The following is a 21,583-nucleotide window of genomic DNA, read 5'->3' as shown; positions in this document are numbered from 1 at the left end:
AAAAAAAATATTGTAAAGGGAAATATAGAATGCAACAGCAAGTTAGAATCTTGGGTAGAGTCCACCCATAGATCTAGATAATTTAATGGATTACAATTATTTAATTAAATTCTTGTCACTTTAAAACAATACCTTGTTACATTGCAATACTACAGCTTATGCCTCCATCCCTACCCTGCATATGTGCAAGACTTTTAACTGGAGATAGTTCAGGACCATACATAATAAATAAATACATAATAAATACATAAATATAGAATTCTTCAGTTTATCAGTAGGTGTCACTAGCAGCTTTGATATTTGCTATTTTAAAAAAAGTAACAGCTCTTCATGAAGACAAAGTATTGTCAGGTCTTTGCTGCAAACTCGTTTTTTATGTCTTACTTGAGTGTTAAATGTGTATTTCTGTAGTTCTGATTATTTTTTTTTTTTAGATTAACAGTCTACTTGATGTTTAGTTTTCTTAAGACTTCAAACTTACCAAAATGGGGGGGGGGGGGGGCTAGTCATAGAATCACAGAATCGTTACGGTTGGAAAAGACCCCTAAGGTCATCAAGTACAACCATCAGCCCAACACTATCATTCCCATAAGTCATGACATTCCAAAATTATACTTCCAGTGTTTCCCAGCCAAGTCCTTCAGATGAAGCTCAGAAGGGCTGCACCATTGGAATGGCTGGCATGGTCCTGTCTCTCCTTTCATCAGCATGGTTCCCGCTGGACCTCTCTGCACATCAGGATGCTTTGATTTTGACTGGAAACTTGCTTGCAGGTAGGGCAGAACAAGAAAAGTAGGATTGTCCTGGTATTTTTACCATTAGCTTTAGAAGGCCCATACCTCACCCTACTCTGACTGCACGCAACGAAATACTTGCAAGTTTGAGCAGGAGAAATAAAGAAGGAATTTCTTGCACCCAGGTTTGAAAAGTTACTGCCCCCAATCAAATTTCCTCTAGTTAACAAAGGGAATGTGCAGTATGCTTAGTACAGCCTGGGTACAAAGAATTAACTTACCTTTGTTGTTGCTTAAAACTATGCATCTACTGCTCGTTGTGAAAATATAGGCTCTATCTTTCTGTTTGAATTTCTGTTCATATAGAAATTATAACCATATATGCCTTTAAAATTTTCTGATCCATAATTCCAAGGTTGTTTTTTCTTTAAATAATGTGATTCCTATTGCAGCAAGTGCGCCAAAGTGCTTAAAGAATCCCTGGAGTGCTGAAGAAGATTCAAACCAAGGTGCTGCAAAGCAGGAGGAACCCTGGCCAGCTCTGGCAGATCGAACGCTTGTTACTTTAGTAGAACAGCTCTTTTCTCATCTGCTGAAGGTCATTAATATTTGTGCACATGTAATGGATGATGTTGCTCCTGGCCCAGCAGTAAAGGTATGTATCAAAGACAAATAAATAAAATTGACTTAAACACTGTTGTGATACAGACCTCTTCGAGGCTCTGTGTTTTAGAGTTGATACAGGTTAACTATCTAATGTGACCCCACTATGGATAGGGAAGCAAGTAACATGAAAAGAAAATGCATGTTGGTCTCCACGTAAAAGGCTTTTCTTTAGTTCTATGGTGTTTGTAATATTACCATAAATTTTGTACCTTCTATTCCTGGTGACTTCACCTGAAACACTAATTTAGAGGAGTATATATATAGTAAATGGAGTGTTGGATTGTGTACTCTGGCAAATATCTGTTGACTTTTGGATTGGTTGGCTGTAATACACTGAGCTTCTTTTGGGGCTAAAAATAACTCTTCTATCTTTTGAATATCCTGCAAAATATTTTTATTTCTGAAAGAGCTAATATGAGCTACTTTTGGGTTTGAGGTTTTGTTTTGGATTTTTTTGAGGCATCTACAGTTTGAGACTGATTTAATGACTGTAAGGGTATGTTATTAGGATTAGTAATTTCCTCCTATTTTAAAAATGTGAGAATATTTTTTTTCACGCTCTTTTGTTTGGAATCAAAAGAAACTTTAGTCATTGAGCTCTAATTCCATCTCATTGGCTTCTGCTGAAGTTGGGAAGGAAAGTAGGAAATATATTAAACTTCTTCCTCCTCACCCAGGAAATTCATGTCCTGAGCTTGAGAGTTGAGGCATTTCGATTTAACTGACAGTCAAGTAAAGGGGAGTTTAAACAAAAGATGAATATGCTTATATTTGTGTAGAAGAAGAAAAGCTTCTTTTAATAAATTAATAAAGCTTCTTTTAATTCTAGGCAGCATTACCTTCTCTCACAAACCCACCTTCTCTTAGTCCAATTCGGAGGAAGGGCAAAGAGAGGGAATCTGTTGAACAGGCATCTGTGCCAATGAGCCCTAAAAAAGGCGGTGAAACAAGTCCAGGTAGGCACACTTACTCCTATTAACCCTCCCACCTAAATACAGTTACAGCATAGAGAGAAGAAATTGAGTAACTTGTTTTCTGAAGTTAGTTCAAAAGGCTAGCAGACCTACTGTCAGAAGTTCTTTTCAGTCATGTAGTACAGGAGAGGCAGCTGTGGGTGGAGGCTTCTTTACTCTTTTGTTTTTCATGAAAAAAATTCATGTATTCTTCAGAAGCAAGGTACTTCTGAATCCTTTTCCTCCCTGCTTTTTCTGAATCTACTCAGCTATTGACTAAAATTAAGTAATTTTTTGCATCTATCTTAAAAGAAGTTTGAAAGTTGCTTTGCAACTTTTTGGCAGGAGTAGCTTACTTTTTTCTCTTGGAAATAAGATTCTGAAATCTTAAACTTTTTTCTTTAGAAATCAATGAAGGAAATGGGTGTTAATTCTGTTTTGTGAATTGTACTTGCACTTCAATAATAAGCCCTCTGGGCTAATTTCTCTTATCTCAGAGGACTATTTTCTTGGAATGCTAGTTTGTTTTCTAGTGTACAGCATGTGTTTTTGCAGTTTAAAATATGCATGTGGATTGAAAAATTCATGCTGTCTAATAATTCAGATATGGTAAATTGTGTTAAGTATACATGTCATGAGCACCCTAAAAAAAGTATGTTGTGCTAATCTATGATACACTTTTAAGCTGCTAGGCAAACTGATGCTACTGGGCCTGTTCCAACAAGTAAATCCTCTTCAGTAGGAAGCTTTTATCATCTTCCGTCATATCTGAAGTTATACGATGTCTTGAAAGCAACCCATGCTAATTATAAGGTACTACATGGTATTGTTTGACTGAATTAGAATGTGGTTGGGCAGTCACTTTGTGTTTCTTTTAAACACTGTTCTGGTTGTATTGAGACTCACTTGTTTGCCTGTGTAAACGGTTCATGTACACACACACAAAAAAAAAATCACAGCCACCACCAATAAAAACAAAACAACAAACAAAACCCTCTCACAGGCATTGTGACCCTACTGCTTGTTTCTCTGCTGTCATTAATGTTGGTACCAAATTACCCTTTGCTGGCTTGACAGTGCCAAATGGATCCCAATGTCTGTTCTCTCTGCAGTGTATTCCAGTATGGGTAGGCTTTTTCCTCATTAGTTCAGGTAAAAGAAGATGCATTGCCTAAGGGCTTGGTGATCCGATTTGTACACTTCAGGGGGTGTACTGTGATTACACCTACTGTGTTTCTGAGAAATGCATTATCCCTTCTTCATTACTTGTCAACATCCTAGGCCTTCCTGGATGCTGCAGATTCCTCAAGCTAGAAGATCCCTTTCTTTTCTTACTCAAAATGAAGTCGTACCTTTCCAGCAATTCATAAGAGAGTCTAAGCTGTCAGTGGTCTTGATTGAACTATGCTGACATTTTAGGCAAAAGGTCATTTTCTGTCAATACCCACTTCTTTCTGTAGCATTTAATCCCCTTGACGAGTAATTGTTAAGGAAGTGTGTTTTTACTTTCTGGGACCAGGTTACTTTGGATCTCCAGAACAGTAATGAAAAGTTTGGATGTTTCTTACGGTCTGCCTTAGATGTTCTGTCTCAAATCTTGGAACTTGCTACTCTTCAAGACATTGGAAAGGTATAAGATTTGTGTGGTTTTTTTCTTTTGTAGGTAAATTGTCCAGTATCTGTGGTCCTTACTGGGAAAAAGCGCATATAACTTGATTTTAAAATTGGTACTGTTGAGAGAGACAATAGTCCTAGAAGTGTTGTGCTGCCACAATGTTGGGTAAAGTGCTAAAGCACATTTTCTGGGTTAAATTGCTGCTGTTGAAAACTGAAGTAATTTCTTTACTGTTCAAATTTAATGTGGAGATTTTTCTTTCCAGCAACATGGCTTGCCTTCAGTCATTCTTACTATATTAATAGTGTTTAAAGACAGTCATGTTAAATATACAAAATGTCAGAACGCATACTCCTCTCTTTCTTCTCCTGTGTCTTGATTATTTTTTTTGTTAATTGGTGTCAGGCATTGTGATACTTTTAAGACTAGGAGGCAGATCTTTCGTTTTTATTACTTTACATACTTCCACGATTTCCCTTAAATTAGTGTAGTTGTACATAGTAAAAACACCTGCTGTTGTCCAGTTTTCATCATAATGCTTTATATAATGAAGAAAAGTGCAATTAGGTTCACTTGTTTTTCTGTTTTTCTAGTGTGTGGAAGAAATTTTGGGATACCTAAAATCATGTTTCAACAGAGAACCAACAATGGCAACAGTCTGTGTACAGCAGGTAAGGAGGTAATTTTTTTGTGTATTACTAGAAGGTTAAACCTGTTGTCCTGTGGTTATCAACTGGCTACTAAGACTGGCCATTCTTTTAAGGGAAGTGCTGTGAGGGAACTGTAGCCTAGGTGGAACAAACAGAGCATGTTTTCTTTAATTTTCATGACTTGTTCTTAAACTTGATATCATCTGAATAATATAGTTTCTTCTTGACCTGCTTCTTAGTGTGGCACTTCAGGACATGGTTTAGGGGACATGGTGGCGCTGGATTAATGGTTGGACTTGATGATCTTGAAGGTCCTTTCCAACCTAGTGATTCTGTAATTCAAAGAACTATTTTAGCTAATGCTCAGAAAACAAGTCTGTTTCCTACCTTCCCAGATGTGTTTTGTAGCCAGTTAACTACATCAAAAACCTGGAAAGTAAAGAACTGCCTTACTGGTGGATTTCTTGCAGGCTTCCAGTTAAACATTTGGGTTCAAGTCGTCATAGCTTAATTTTGGTGGGAGGTGAGCTTTAGTAGATTATTTTGAGTTGTCACATGGAAATAGCTTCAGTTGCAAAAACAATCATCTCTCTTTGGGTGGTGTGTGGATTGTTTCTTTTTTCCTGCTTTTTTTCTGTCGTCTTGTATTTGACTACATGATCCACAATTTGCACTTTCCTCTTAAGATCTTTGGGAGGATGAGGAGTCGAATTTTTTTCCTAAAATGTTAACTTTTTTTCCTTCCAATTTTCTTCTCTAGTTATTGAAAACACTATTTGGGACAAATCTGGCTTCTCAGTACGATGGCTTGTCTTCAAACCCCAACAAAGCTCAAGGCAAAGCTCAACGCTTAGGTTCTTCCAATTTGAGACCTGGTCTCTATCATTATTGCTTCATGGCACCATACACACATTTTACACAAGCCCTCGCTGATGCTAGTCTAAGGAACATGGTTCAGGCTGAGCAGGAACATGATGCTTCAGGGTAACTTTCTTCCATTATCATATAACTTGAACTAGAATATCTTTTTTTATTGTATTTCATAAATGCAAGTATCATAGGGGAGCTAAGTAACTTGAAATTACAGTATTGTATGTTAGTTATTTCTTGTAGAGTTGAGCAGAGTAATCTGTCTTGGTAGTGAGATTCTGAATGCAACACTATTGATTATCACTAATGGGTTTTCCAAATCAAAACTAAATCATTAAAATGGGTATCATTTAAGTTTTTTCTAAAAGCATAATAATTTTGAATGCTTATATTCAAAACTGTTTCATTAATTTGCTAATTGTAGGAAATAGTAGTCTTAAAGGAAAGGCAGAAGGATGACTAGGCAAAGACCAGAAACTTTTTTCTCTACTAGATGTTTATTGTCCACAAATCTATGTGATCTGATCAAAGTGTACTGTAGCTTATCTGTTGCTCTTTTGTTTTATTAAAGATTCTTGAAGTGGTCAAGTAGATAAAGAAAAGTTGTCATTGGTAGAACAATATGCATCTAAGGAGAATGTGTTTGTCTTCCATTTTTTTTTAATGTGTTTGGGGTTCTTTTTGGTTTTATGACAGATGGTTTGATGTGCTGCAAAAAGTTTCTACACAGCTGAAAACTAGCATTACCAGTGCAGCAAAACATCGTGCCGATAAGGTACTTTTATCTATGTACTCCTAAAAGAGCTGTATCTTAAATTTAAAACATTTTTCCTTCTTCTAAACCGTAATTTGGTTTTGAATCAGAGACCTGTTCAGGTGTTAGATTACTTTAAAATCTCTCTATTACAGAATGCTATTCACAATCACATTCGTTTATTTGAACCCCTTGTCATAAAAGCATTGAAACAATATACTACAACAACTTCAGTACAGCTGCAGAGACAAGTTCTAGACTTGCTTGCTCAACTGGTTCAGCTACGAGTTAACTACTGTCTTCTGGATTCGGATCAGGTTGGTACCTCACCATTTTTGCAAATTTGTAAAACATGGGTCTCGCCAACAGGCTTAATATTTACAGCAAAAATACTTGTAACAATTCATTCATTGTACTATAGGAGAAAACAGACTTGTTTTGGAGGGTGAGACTCAATTCTTCCCCGAACCACAAAGAACTTGAAATAAAAAAAAGGTTTTTTATTGCATATAAATTATTTTCTAAGCTCTGCAACAACTATTTAAGAACTGTTCATCAGATTAACTTTAGGAATAAGGTGATGTGGACAATATAATCAGAGTTGTTAAATAAAGGTTCATTTACAAATACAAATACCTTCTTTCTGTGTTGAGAATATGGACTTCCATATCACTGTTGGTGAGCATTATGTTTGACAAACATTATTTGATTTTAATGGTAGGGGGAAGCTAGTGGTAAATATAGCAGCCTGTGTGGTTGTCCATATAAGCAGTAAATTTGTAATATAAAATGAAATTTAAGTGTTTTATTTACAAATGTTTTGTTTACTACAGTATTTTTGGGTTTATAAACTAGTATAAGTTGCAATAAATAACTTCCTTTTAAGTTCGTACATAGATTCTTAACTTCTTGACTGTAGTACCTCAAATAGTGTGTGTTACATGAGTGTCAAAGTTATACTTTAAAATATATAGACTATAGGTAAAATGTGGCTTAAGTTCATGCAAACCATAATAAGCTCTAACATCAACGAGATTCTGAAGATCATCTCTAACTGCAGAGGGAACACTTCATAACCTATTAGAATGAAATATAAGTATAAATGATTTTCAGTGCCTCTCTTTCCTTTCTCTCCTTCCAAAACATGCACTTTTATAACTCTCTCAAGATGATTTCAAATGGGAATTAATGTCTCTGTATCTGTTGTACACTTTATTCTCTCTTTAGGTGTTTATTGGATTTGTGCTAAAGCAGTTTGAATACATTGAAGTAGGACAGTTCAGGTATGAAATTAGCAGAGATCCTTTGAACAGTGTGAGTTTACGACACTTATTGTGAAGCATGTAGTGATTAGTTTTGCATGTTATTTCTGCCTTATAAGAAAGGGAGAGTTACATTCTGGGCTTGTTTATTTTCTGGCTCCAGTGATAGCCCTTTCAGATAACTTAGGTTCCATGTGGTTGAAGAAGTCGGGAAGTAGTATGGGGGGGGAAAAAAAAAAAATCTTTAAGCTATGTTGTGCTGTTTCTCCCTTTAGTATTCTAAAACCATTCCTTTGGGACCTGCCCCCCTGCCCAAAGCTATGCTTTCAGGAATCGGCACTTCATTGCTAGAACTCGGTTGCTGAAGGGAGAGCTGCTGCTTCCTATTGTGGACTCAGTGTGAATCCATCTGTATTCTGATCACCTGGTACATCTTCTGTAGTACCTAATAGATCATAAGCAATGCAGTGGAATTTTTATTGTCAGTTATTTCTGTTTTTTCTCACACTTGAGCTTGTATGAAGAGATAAGGGTGGGTTTTGCTCTGTAGGTCTCCTACAGAAATATGTGTGTCGTGCATTAGATAGTATGCTATAACATTAGTATCTGTGTAATGGTCAAAGGTGTGAAGAAATCCCTTGGAAAAAACTCCATAATAAAGAATAAGGCACAAAAATTATAGAAATACTGTATGAAAGCAGAACAACACATACTTGAAAAATGGAAGTTTTACTATAAAAAGATTGTTTTTTACTGAACAAAGTTGTGCAATTCAAACTTGACACTTTTAATTTTTTTTTTTTTTCAGGGAGTCTGAAGCAATTATTCCTAATATCTTTTTTTTCCTGGTGTTGCTGTCTTATGAGCGGTATCATTCCAAACAGATAATTGGAATTCCTAAGATCATTCAACTGTGTGATGGTATCATGGCCAGTGGGAGGAAAGCTGTTACACATGGTAATTTAGAAAAAGAAAAAAAAAGGCACCAACACTAATATTAGTAATAGTTCAGCAGTAGAAACAGTATTGAATACTAAGCTATAGAAAACTGTAATCATACTGATTGTTCCAGAAGACACTAGCTTTTAAATTTCTAATATATGAAAACAGTCTCACTTCCTTCAGGAAGTTTATTTGTCCCTTTATTGTACTCTACTAACACTGCTACCACATATTTTGCATCGTGCATAATAGCAACAAAGCTTTTCTTTTAAACTTTCGGGTATTAAGCTCACGACATAGCAGTACTTTTAAAGGCTTTGATTTTAATTTTCAGTCCACTTGCCTTTCCCTCCACTTTCAACCTTTACATAGAAGCATCTTTCTCATACTTTCCAGTGATTCTGCTGTGAAATACTTCATTTAAAATATCTATTTTACCTCTATGAGAATGGGCAAATGTATCCATAATATGAATGTTCTACTAGAAGTAAAAAGATAGACATCATTATGCATGTTAAGTTTGGGGTTTGTTTTGGGGTTCGTTTTTCTTGAGGAGTTGGTAAAACCTTTAATAAACTAAAGCACAGTTTACTTTTAGTAGCTGAACTGTTAGAACAAGAAAGTACTGTTTGAGAGTGACTTGTCTTATGCTAAAATAGACAAATCTAATTTCAGCAATACCAGCTCTGCAACCCATCGTTCATGATCTCTTTGTGTTAAGAGGAACAAATAAAGCTGATGCTGGAAAAGAGTTGGAAACACAAAAGGAGGTGGTAGTATCAATGCTGCTGAGACTTATTCAGTACCATCAGGTAAGAGAGGAGGACAAAGTGTCCCTCTTTACAGCCTATAAAAGGGTAATGTTGCTTTGACTGCTAAAAATGCTTCAGGCAATATTAATGATTTCCTACAAAACTTGAATAGCTGGAATCTGATCTTTCCTCATAGAGGATTTGCAAAGATTTTTGGGTGTAGAGGAAAGCTGCTGCATTACAAATCAGTATTTCAAGTCAAAAAACATATCTAAGGGATTTTAGTCAGGCCTCAGTAACAAAGCACTGAAAAGCTCCACTTAGGATCACTATCTTGGTTGTGTTGCAGATTGAATAAGCAGAAGGTTAGTAGAAGAGTTGTAATAAATTAGGATTCAAGAAACTTAAAAGAATGGAGGTAAAAGTGGGAGAGGACAGGATTAAAAGTAGGAAACGTGCTGCATAGAGAAGATTTACTGTACAATAGCAATATCTTCAATAGCATTTTAAAATATGATTTATTTGAATAAGGTAACGAAACTGGTAGTTAGACAGTGGTTGTGCTTACTACTTTGCCCCAGACCTCATGGGTCTGCAAAATATATTTCTGCCTTGTAGGAGTATAAGAATGACTTTCTTCAATACACTTAGCCTGAAAGAAAAATGTAAAAGTGATTTTAAGAGAAGTGACATAATTAACATGGGATCTTATTGCTTTTTCAGGTGCATAACAAACTTAATGTGTTTTTCTTTTCGTCATGTGAAAATGCAATTCTAGTGTATGCTAATGTAAGCAATGTATTTTCTGAGCATAGTTGGGGAAAAAAGGCAGTACATCTTGTCAAAATAATTTAGTAGAACTGCATGTTCAGATTGGGGTAATTTTGTGTATCCACATTTTCTTTTGAATTTGTAGTTTTATAACCATAAAATGACTAATAACTATGAAATGACACTCTGTAGACACGTGATGTGAAATAGTGAATAACTTTGTTACATAAGGTACTGAAATTGCCAGCAGATCCCCTTCTGACACACTTAACCTATTAAACACCATCCATACACTGCTCTTCCCACACCATCCCATTTGTAGTCCTTATTCTGTCCAGTTCTGCTGGTACAGTATGTATCAACTAACCCCTGGGCAGTTCTGTTGTTCCCTGGTTGTGGCTGGGATTGTGGCTGGGATGTTCTCCAGTGATGTACCTGTAATTTAAGAGGCTCCAAGAGCTGCAGCCTTTACCTTTTTTGTTACAACTGTAGCTACTGTCCATGGAGCTCTAGGATTCGAGTCATTCAGCCCAGAATCACTCCTCATCTCCTCTATCACGAGAAAGCTTTTTGGGAAGAAAGTAATGTGGTCATCTGTTTCTTAATTGGCTGCGTTTCTTAATCTGAACTACTTGAATTTCTTTTATGAGTGCTCCATCTAACTAGTTTTCTGAACCAGATTCTTCTGTCCCCGCTTCCTAGTCCATATATAAACATTCCTGCTTGCTGTGTCTTTGGTCTGTCTGTTCTTGAAAGTGTGATCTCTGTAACTCTCAAACTGATAACACATTCAGCTACTAAAAGGAATCCTTGCTGTTGGTGTGCTCCCATTATGTGCTCTCCTATAAACTTTCCTATGAAAGTGGCATATCTCAGGTGAATGAGCTCCATAAAAATGTCTGTTCTGTTTCCTTGACCAAATTTAAACTGTATTTGAGCTCAAGCAAAGGAAAAGTATACATGTGGGATATTGCTCTCTTCCTTCCTTCTCTTTTTGTTGAGCCTGTGATGTGGCATTTAGGTTTACTATCCTTTTTCAAGTTGTTTGAGTAGTCTTTTAACAAATGCCATTTTAAAAGGACTAAGAAAACATTTTTTCCTAGTTTATAAAAGTAACTAGAAAATTCTTTAAAAAGAAAAAAGCCATAACTAAGAACAAGCCTTTAATCTGAAAGTGAGGTTTTAAAAATATTGTGTGATTTCTCATGTGGATTTTCTTTTCATTTTGCTTTTTGGCAGATGGATGAAACTGTAAATGTGTTTTCCCATTACGGTGTTACTTAAATGTTTCCTGTTAGTGTGGGTGTTTACTTACATTCCTTTGGACTTTTCCTCAGGTGCTAGAAATGTTTATCTTAGTATTGCAACAGTGTCATAAAGAAAACGAAGACAAATGGAAAAGATTGTCCCGGCAAATAGCTGACATCATTCTCCCAATGCTTGCAAAACAACAGGTGGTTATATGAATTTCAGATACTTATAGATTAAAAAATAATTGTTACGATGTATGTATCAATAATGGCTTTGGGTATTGTAATTTCATTTTTTTTTTTTAGTATGAAGACAAATTTTCTGGAAAGTGTGGTTGCTTTACCTGGAGAAACAATTACTGCAGTGTAAACTAAGTCTGAAGTGATGAGGTCATATTTAAATGCATGAAGTATGCAGTATTTTCAAGGCTGTTTTCAGATGAAGCTCATTCTGCTTCTCTGAAATACATGTTTATATCAGAGCACTTTTTAAATGGTGTGAAAATTCTCCCATATTTATAGAACGTCAAAATTATTTTTTCTTAACTGCAGTATGTCTAGTTGCTTTTTTTAGTGAGGAGAATGAAAAGACATAGTCTGAAACGGCATTAATAAATCACAGAATCATGAAATAGTTGAGGTTGAAATGGACCTCTAGATATTGTCTTCCGTTCAAAGTAGGGGCTGCTGGAGCAGTTGCTTAGGACCATGTCCTGTCAAGTTTTGATGGTCTCAAAGATGGAGTCTCCGTAACTAACCTCTCTGGGAAACATCTTTCAGTGTTTGAGCATCCTCACATGCATAAAATAAATTTTAAAAGCCCCTGTATTTAAACAGAACTTTCTGTATTGTGCCCATTACATCTTATCCTGGCACTGGATACCACTGAAATGACTCTTTCTGGCTCTTTCTTCTGTACCTGTGTCATCTCCTCCCCCTGTTTGCCCTGGTCAGGTAATCTGGTAAGATCCCCCTGAGCCCTCTCCAGGCTGAACAGTCTTAGCTGCCCCTTGTATGACAAATGCTTCAAGCCTGTAACCATGTGTGGCTTTCTGCTGGACTCGCTCCAGTGTGTGCATGTCTCTTGCTGGACTGCACATTGAGGATGGAGAGTAGGCCCTTTATATCTGGGAAGAAAAGAAGACTCCTTTTAGGAGAAAGATTTTGAGCACTGCTCCCTAAGCAACAGATGACTTGTCTTCGAGACAGCTTTCCTGGAATTAGAAACACTTCAAGGATAAAAAGTAAAATTAGTTAAATTGTGTCCTTAATGTTCTTTACTCCATGATGGCAGATCCCCACTCACATGAGGAGATCTTGTGGCTGGGGACAGCGGGCATTCATTGCAAATCAGACAACAGTTTTTGAGCAAAGCTAAAATGCTGACAAATTGAAACTGCTGTTTTGTATGAATCTGTGCATGTGCTCAATTATCAAATTATTTAAGCAAGATAGGGTCATCCAGATTTCAAGTTCAGTCCTTTGCTTTTTGCAGTTGATTGGTTTATAATTTTATCTAAAACAAACCTGGTCAAGTTAAGGTATCCTACCTCTGTTGCTGCAGTGTAATACCATTGTAGCTGTTCACTTTTCTGATGATTAGGATTTTTTTTCTCTCCCACTTACCTGCTTAAGTTTATTCACAACTTGCATTGCTCTCTATGAATATGCCAGTTAGGATGTGCAGGGAGAAGAAAATTTTTTGAATTTTATTACAAGTCAGTCTTCTGGTCTCATTATCTGAATATGGCATATTTATTCTAATAACATATGTGGTATGTATATTGAATTTCATATGATAGATTTTTGTCCATGTTCTCAAAACTCCTGTGTAGGAAGGCCTGCAATTAAACTTTAATTTACCTTTCATTGCTTTTGGTTGCTCTGGATTTTGTACTGTAAAGGACATCTTTATTACACACAGGTTGTCATAGATAATGTTTAAAACATGAAATGATAATTTTGTGTTGCAGTTACCTTTAGTGGATAGTTACAAACTAGTTTTGTGTTTTACAGATGCATATAGATTCTCATGATGCACTGGGAGTATTGAACACTTTGTTTGAAATTTTGGCTCCTTCATCCCTTCGCCCTGTAGACATGCTTTTGAGGAGTATGTTTGTTACTCCTAAAACAATGGTAAGCGATTCTTTCCAGAGAAGAGAAAATCTGGTGTCTTTCATGCAAAACCGAAGAAGTGTGTGTTTCTTTTTCTTAATTTGCAATGGAGTGTTAAAGTAGCTGCAGGCAGCAGATTTTTAGGAAAGAGTTGGTTAGAACTAATATGATTTACCAACTGGGAGCACTTTATACAGGAACATTCTGCTTATACATTAGTTGCCTTCATTTTGTATTTTGTGGATCAGGAATGTGGAGAAACATATTGTTATATGTTATTGTGTATTATTGTTATAATAAATTCTAGAATGCAATTTAATAGGTAAATCACCAGTTTCCTTATGCAAGCATTAGTACCGTTTTTATAATTGAGAGATCGTTTAACAGAGTGGCTATAAGCTTGACAGCTACCACAAGAATAGCATTTTGGAAGACCTGAGTATAAAAGTTATTTCCTGCTTGCTCCATTCTCAGAAGGGTCTGATTTGATACAAAAGTTAAGGAAAATTAACATTTTTGAAGTTAAACAACACAACATAGGAACATATTAAAAAAAATTCACGATATTCTGCATTTTTGTGTTTGTTAGGCATCAGTGAGCACTGTCCAGCTATGGATTTCTGGAATTTTAGCTATCCTTAGAGTTCTGATTTCACAGTCAACAGAAGACATCGTTCTATCCCGTATACAAGAGCTTTCCTTCTCACCATATTTGATTTCGTGTCAATCAATTAACAGACTAAGATGTGGAGAAAATAATGTATCTGCACCAGAGGATCGCACTGAGGTTAAACAGGCTAAATATCTGCCTGAAGAGACATTTTCTAGGTATGTTGCCTTTTGAATAACTTAAGGGAAAGATTAAGATTCCTGAGAAGCTACAAATACCTTGTGCAATATATACGCATGTATAGAACTGTTATCAGATAAGAATAAATTCTATTAATAAGTTGATATGGGAGGAGTGTGTGTGGAGGAAAGAATAATAAGATGGATGGTAGAAGGAGGAGATGAGCAGTTTGTAGTAAGGACTTTAGCCTGTTCCGATGCCTCTTCTTCAGCCAAGTGAAGGACCTAATGGAGCTGTTAAGATGTGTGAATCCTGGACTTAGTAAAATCAGGTCCAAAAACTTAACTGGTTAACCCTTTCCTTTCTCCTTGTGTGGGGACTGAAAGATGAGTCATACCCTTAGCAGAAGCCCAGGTTCTGTACTAGAATCTTGACAATAAATGAGTTAAAATCTATTTAGTCCTGGTCTTTATTTCCTATTTTTAAAGATCTGGTAATGTCTAGTTAACTTCCCATGCTGATGTTCTCAGAGTGACAAACTTCAGACAAACGAAGCGTGGAGAGATGGCAATGGTATTATGTTGACGAAATGTTTGTCATTAAGGCATTATGTTTTAATGAGGTGGGAAGCATTTGAAATAGCTATTGAAGAAAATAAGAACTTTCTACTCAAGTATGGAACTTCAGCTAGAAATAAATGCTGGTTTTTATTATTCAACTCACTGCGAGGGTGATGGGTAGAGGGAGAAGGGGCTTCTGGACTCCAGTAATGTGACCATAGAGCCCTCAGCACAGGAAAGACCTGGACTCGTTGGAGCGGGTCCAGAGGTGGCCACAAAAATGGTCAAGAGGGATGGAACACCTCTCTTATGAAAAAAAGCTGGGAGACTTGGGGTAGTTCAGACTGGAGAAGAGAAGGCCCTGGGGAGACCTTATTTCAGCCTTCCAGTACTGAAAATGGACCTATAGGAAAGATGGGGACAGCCTTTTTAGCAGGGCCTGTAGCGATAGGACAAGAGTTTTAAACTAAAAGAGGGTAGATTTAGATACAAGGAAGAAATTTTTCACAATGAGAGTGGTGAAACCCTGGCATGAGTTTCCCAGAGAGGCTGTAGATACCCCATCCCTGGAAACATTCAAGGTCAGGTTGGACTGGGCTCTGAGCAACCTGATCTAGTTGAAGATGTCCCTGCTCACTGCAGGGGGGTTGGACTAGATGACCTTTGAAAGTCCCTTCCAACCCAAAGATTCTATGATTCTATGACTTTAATGTCCATCTGGCATTTGTTGAGGAATGATTATGGCCAGGAACAAGGATGACTTTCCTCAAATGCTCTGTTTTGTTTTGTTTGTTTTTTTTTTATTTTATTTATTGTACTTTTTTCCCTGGCTGGAGGTTTGGTATGGAACCTGTGTGGTAGGCTGAATTATTGTGACTTGCTGTGTTACTGCTCCTCAGCTGAGCTACGTGAACTGTCATGGTGTGTTTTTTTAGATCATTGCAAATCACTGCAAAGATACCAGAGCGTTTTGAATGTTTGCTGTGTGAGGTGTATGCATGCTATCACAAGTTTAGCTGATGAGTAGAAAACCCAGATCCAATATGTAATTATTGAAGTGCTTGTGATCATCTCTCCATACTTATAGCATCATGTTTGTTTTAGGTCAACTTGTTATTTTGCATTTAATGTAGCATCCTATTTAGGCTAAATGGACAAGGACTTCATATTTTATTTTTTGAACTTACTGATTTTCATAGGCAAACCTCATCTTATTCTGAAAGATGTTCCATTGATAGTTTTTCTGTTGATTGTATATGTTGTTTTTCAAGGTTCTTGCTACAACTGGTTGGCATTCTACTGGAAGATATTGTTACCAAACAGTTGAAAGTGGACATGAATGAGCAGCAACATACTTTCTACTGCCAGGAGCTGGGCACGCTGCTTATGTGCTTAATACATATCTTCAAATCAGGTAATACTTTAAACAATGCCTTGTATTGTAGCATGCAGTGACAGGGTGGTTTCTCAGTTCTCAGACAACTGTTGAATGCGTTGAACTACTGAGGAGTATGTAGGTGCTGAAGATGTTTTATCCTGCTCAGTATAAAGAACATCCAAAACTTTGCACTGTGCATACAGGGCGAATTTTTCACCTTACTTCTGTCTTGTCTGTGGAACAAAATGTAACTAGTGATTTCTCAGTTCTCCTTTTAACTGTCTAAAATTTTCCAGTCCAAAAATTAAAGTAATTCCAAATTTGTGAGTGTATTTCTCATTGTTTTCCTCAATTTGGAGGTTGGTAGGTATGTCCAGGCCTAAAATACCCAGTTACAGACCACTGGTTCAGTCTCATGACAAGGTAGGTTCCTATTCTTTGTTATGTTTAATAAAAACATTAAAAAAAAAACACCCCAAACAATCAACCAAAAACCAAAACCAGAAAAGTAGGAAAGGTAGTACTATTCCAGCTAGCTGCTTTTGAGCTCCTTTTTTCAGGTTTGGGAATTCTGCCTTGGGTGTCTTTTGCTAGATATCTAATCTCTGGCACTTCAATAATTTCTTAGTCCTTAGCCTGATTCCTTAGTCTTATTTTCCGAATAGTGACACAATCTTCCTTTTCTTAGCTATTCTTTCTTTACTATGACTGTCCTTTTAGCCTTCTGATTTTTACCCTGCAGCTGAAATCCAACCTTGAATTACATAAGTTGGCTGCAATTTAAAAGGTCTTGTCACAAGTCCCTTGTTCTTCATAGACTTCCTTACAGATATGGGACCAGGAAATCTGCATTTCATGGCCTCATCTGTAAAATGGGAGTTACAGTACTTCACTACTTAAATGCAAATAACAAAATGTATACATAATACTGTTTGACATTTAATATGATTCTGTGCTCCATGGTGTCCCAGCAACCTCTTTTTTGTAAGCTCTTCCTACAGAGTTCAGTTATAAAGTCCTTTCTTGAGGAAAAAATACTTAGTTCTGTTCCTGTCGTTGCTACCAGCTGCTTCTTGCAAACATAAGTATCGTAGGTGTAGATTTAAAATAAGTAAATGAAGTGCTGATGGAAGTGGTTTGGGTCTTCAGCTAATTCTCTATCAAAGCTCAAAGCTTCTACATTGCCTTGATTTAACTTCCAATAGCTTTACTCCTCCTAGTCTTCTGTGACAATAACAGGTAGAAAAGTGAATGGGAAACCAAGTGAATTATGTTGTGTGAGTTTGTGCAGCCATGGTGGATGTTGTTCTGTCGTCTTGACTTCTTAGAAGAGAGCTTTGGTTTAAGAAATTGTCCTCCAAATCTAGGTTCTTGCCACAAAGACTCCAGAATTGTGAGTGAAGAGGCAGAAAATATGGTGATGGTTACCAGAGCTTTCCTTTATCTTTTTTTTTTTTTTTAAACCTGCTTTAGGGCACTGGACTCTGGATGTAGTGAGTGACAGTTCTCTTTTCCCATGTCTGTTACCATAATAACTAAAGTGTGTATACTATTAATTGCTGCTATGAAGAAACATTTGAAACAAATATTGTAACAAATAACTTAGCCAAGGTGATATGGAGTGATTAAATGGTGTCAAGCCAAGACCAACTGTCCTTGTTTCGGCTGGGATAGAGTTAACTTTCTTTCTAGTAGCTGGTACAGTGCTGTGTTTTGGATTTAGGATGAGAATGATGATGATAACACACTGATGTTTTAGTTGTTGCTAAGTAGTGCTTACACTAGTCAAAGACTTTGCGGCTTCTCATGCTCTGCCAGGGAGAAGCTGGGAGGGGACACAGCTGGGACAGCTGACCCAAACTGGCCAAAGGAATATTCCGTACCATATGGCATCGTGCTCAATATATAAACCTGGGGGAGTTGGCCATGGGCACTGCAACTTGGGAACTGGCTAGTCAGTGAGCAATTGTATTGTGCCTCACTTACTTTGTATGCTGCTGCTGCTTCTTCTTAATAAGAATAATAATTGTTTTCTCTTCCCTTGCAGTCCTAGTAAACTGTCTTTATCTCAACCCATGAGTCTTAACGTTTTTGGTTTTTTTTCTTTTCTAATTCTCCTCTGCATCCCACTGGTGGGGTGCATGGTGCTTAGTTGCTAGCTGGGTTTAAACCATGACACCAGTGAAATCAGAAAATAAAGCTAGTGATTGAAATCAGGGAAGTGGGTTCTTCCACAGTGGGAGCTGTGGATAATGGGAAAGGAAGGCATAGCTAGTTCTGCTGTAGTGAGTGGCTTCTAAGCTGCACTGTGAGTCTTGCCAGGATCTATGTAGAGATTTTCATGCAAAGTTAAAATTAAATACTCAAATACTCATGCAGAGCACTGGAATATGTGTATAGTATGATCTCTAGCAATGAATTTCATCTGAGACTACAAATCAACTGGTAGGTACTACTAGTAATATGGCTACCTGATACAGTGTAACAGAGTAGAAGGAAGTGGACTCTACCCTGGCTGAAACCAGGACAAGACAAAGTGAAAATATTGGCATGTAGTGGCTTTCATGACTGTAGAAAGTCACTAGATGGTGCAATTACTGCAAATGCAGGAAGCTGGAATGGAAATAGCACTGCTTTGCTAGTAAGTGGAACACACGTTTTGAGACAGAGTTATTTTTCCCATTTTTTGCTTTTATGTTGTGTATGTATCAGTTCTGGGGGCAGCTTAAACTGGTCCACATGGCTGTGGAATTTATAGTTTCATTCTTCTGTATATCTGGCAATACAAGCAGCACTACAGATTTCCTTTATTCTGATTAGCTTTTGGTTTCTAACTGGTTCTGAAGAAACCCTTTTTTCCCTGATCTTATCTTCTCATAGAAACTCAAAGTCCTATACCTTTAGACAACTTTTAAGTTTGTTCATTTTCCTTGTTTTTCCTTCCATTGTGTTGGCATATGAATACAAAATTGGCAAGTCAGAAAGCAAAATTCAGCTTTTGTACTGAGTGTTCAGTATGCAGGGTAATGACTTTTCTCCACTTAAAAACATTTACTTTTTGTACTTTAGAAACTGTGTGGAAGGGTATCTGTTTAGTTTCAACCAAATGTATTTGGGAAGCCCTCATGTGAAGTAGGAGACTAAGTAGTCGTCCTTAGCATGTGGAATAGTAGTTACAGCATGGCCCTTCATTAGAACTTCTGTGTTTTGCTTTATAAACCAAACCAAACCCCAAAATCCTGGTCTATAATTAACAATTTTAAATTTTGTAAGATTTTCATGTATCAAACTTTTTGATGCATGGCAGAGAAAAAATTCAGAAGATAGGGTTCATTATAATTTTAGTCTGATCTAAAGCATTATTACTGAGTCTGGGGACTGGTCATTACTGGTTTACACACTGGCCTTGGGCAAACTCCATAACTTGCCTTATACTTCTCAAACCACTTAGGATATAGCTGTCTTTGAGGAATGGTAGTGGCTTATAAAACAAGATGTGTGTTCTCCAGGTACCCTGAATAATTTTAAAACTTCATAATTGAGACTAGAGCATAGTTACTTTAACACGCTTTTATTGTTTTCAGGGATGTTTAGAAGAATCACAGCTGCAGCCACCAGGCTTTTTACAGGAGACGGATCTGATGGTAGTTTCTATACCCTTGAAAGTTTGAGTGACCTTGTTCAGTCCATGATTCCCACGCATCCTTCTTTAGTTCTCCTCTGGTGTCAAATCCTGCTTCTTGTCAATTATACCAACTACAACTGGTGGTCAGAAGTGCATCAAACCCCAAAGTAAGATTTGTTTCTGATCCCTAGTATTAATAATGTCTCAATTATATTTGCTAAAACTATATTAACAATTGATTTTTCTATCTGCTAAGCCTGTGAGCCTGTTGAATAGTACTATTTGGACTCTGAAATAGATAGTTCTGCATTTACCTTAGGTGTATACATACTGTCTGTTCTGATATCAGTATGCCTTTCAAACTAAAGAAATGTGTCCTGCTCTCAGCTGTCTGTCAGAAAAACTGTAAGTAATTTCTCCACTTTTAAGCCAAGAAAGCTTCATCTGTGTACTACTTTAAAATTATGGAAATAACTATAACAAAATATTCAGTATTTCAGATTTCATGTTCCTATGGAGACTTCATGTTTCACCTTCAGGCAAATAACCAGCCATGTAGAGGATATACACTGCTATGTTTATGAAAATGCAATCTGATTAGTATAACTATAACTAATTATAGTTATATCTGTTCTCAGTGGTTCTATTAATAAATGCTATCAAAACATAGTATCAGCACCATGCTGATTCATTATCATGAAGCATCATAGTAACCTCACTTAGCGTTAGTTGTCTGAAATTCAAAGATTGGTCTAAAATTAGTGTTCCCTTGGTCTGCAGTTTGTTCATCCCACCTGTTAGGCGTTGGAATGATTCATCCTCTGGGGGTAAGGAAGATAACCCTCTATGGGGGTGGGTGTCCCTCTGTGTTAACTGTAGAGGTAGATTAACAACTGACTTGAGAGACATTTCTGATGCTTGTGCAGTGAACATTAGGGAAGACTAATCTTGCTCAAGAACATGAGTGGATCAATACTTGCTCAAATGTGAGATTCTTGCCTCAGTTCCACCTTATGATGTGAAAAAATATTATTCTAATTTGTGGAAATGTGAAATTACCTGGTTTATGACCAAAGTAGGGCAACTAAAATAGCTAAGGTGACATCTGCTATTTGCTGCAGTTATGTTTTTTGATTTACCAGTATTGCCTCTTTTTTTTCTTGGTTGTACATCACTTTTGATCTGACACTAGACTAAGTGCTTAAGAACCCTGGTTTGGCTTGAGAAGAAAATACAGAACTACGTTCTGTTATCTTACCAGATATGCAATAGCCTGTGTTTTTCTTTTAAAAGCCTAGTTCTTCAGACTGTCCAAGGAAATAATAAGCACAGAACAAAAAAGTGAAACTACAATTGTTAGAAACTAAAGAGCTGATGGAAAGTGAAGTGTCTACTTCAAAGCAGTATAATGTTTGAATGAAGTTTCTAGGAAAATAAATACTATGTAAGGACATTGGTAGGCTATTCCAAACAATTTGATTGTTAATGTTTCAGTATCCATAGTAGTAATAGAGTAAAATAGTAACAAAATAAAATGTGCTTCTTGCAGGAGACATAGTCTTTCTACAACTAAATTGCTTAGCCCTCAGATATCTGGAGACAGTGATGAATCGAATTCAGAATCTAAACGTGGCATATGCAATCGAGAGATAGTGAGAAGAGGAGCACTTATTCTTTTTTGTGACTATGTTGTAAGTTTTGAATATTTGAATTTTATAACTATAGTTTTGAGTTATTTTATGATGCTGACAGGCTTTTATTACTGATGTGCATTAACTGAATCTATCTGATTCACAAGTGAAAAATGAAGACTTGTGAAACTAGTAATTTTGTTTTCAGGTGGTGCTTCTCTAAGCTTAGGTATGACCTCATTTGGCTTTTTTCTATTCTGAA

The 21,583-nt window shown here is 36.7% G+C and overlaps 1 protein-coding gene across 1 annotated transcript in view; it reads left to right on the top strand.

The window, feature by feature from the left end:
• The window catches only part of HTT (huntingtin), a gene marked incomplete at its 5' end in the record, with an annotated part of 84,664 nt that overhangs the window by 36,643 nt on the left and 26,438 nt on the right, over positions 1-21,583 (top strand). Inside the window, 18 exons of the mRNA XM_081999762.1 lie at positions 622-773; positions 1,187-1,389; positions 2,230-2,356; positions 3,039-3,166; positions 3,873-3,983; positions 4,562-4,639; positions 5,379-5,602; positions 6,185-6,263; positions 6,398-6,559; positions 7,470-7,525; positions 8,313-8,461; positions 9,122-9,258; positions 11,307-11,423; positions 13,236-13,358; positions 13,927-14,165; positions 15,959-16,101; positions 19,650-19,857; positions 21,240-21,381. Of these exons, the coding sequence (XP_081855888.1) occupies positions 622-773; positions 1,187-1,389; positions 2,230-2,356; positions 3,039-3,166; positions 3,873-3,983; positions 4,562-4,639; positions 5,379-5,602; positions 6,185-6,263; positions 6,398-6,559; positions 7,470-7,525; positions 8,313-8,461; positions 9,122-9,258; positions 11,307-11,423; positions 13,236-13,358; positions 13,927-14,165; positions 15,959-16,101; positions 19,650-19,857; positions 21,240-21,381 (2,578 nt within the window). The remainder of the gene's footprint in view (positions 1-621; positions 774-1,186; positions 1,390-2,229; positions 2,357-3,038; positions 3,167-3,872; positions 3,984-4,561; positions 4,640-5,378; positions 5,603-6,184; positions 6,264-6,397; positions 6,560-7,469; positions 7,526-8,312; positions 8,462-9,121; positions 9,259-11,306; positions 11,424-13,235; positions 13,359-13,926; positions 14,166-15,958; positions 16,102-19,649; positions 19,858-21,239; positions 21,382-21,583) is intronic.

The sequence above is a fragment of the Phaethon aethereus genome, assembly GCF_964289735.1.
Source record: "Phaethon aethereus genome assembly, chromosome: 4".
NCBI lineage: Eukaryota > Metazoa > Chordata > Aves > Phaethontiformes > Phaethontidae > Phaethon > Phaethon aethereus.
Note: the sequence above shows the minus strand (reverse complement) of the source record. Positions and strands in the feature narration are given on the sequence as shown.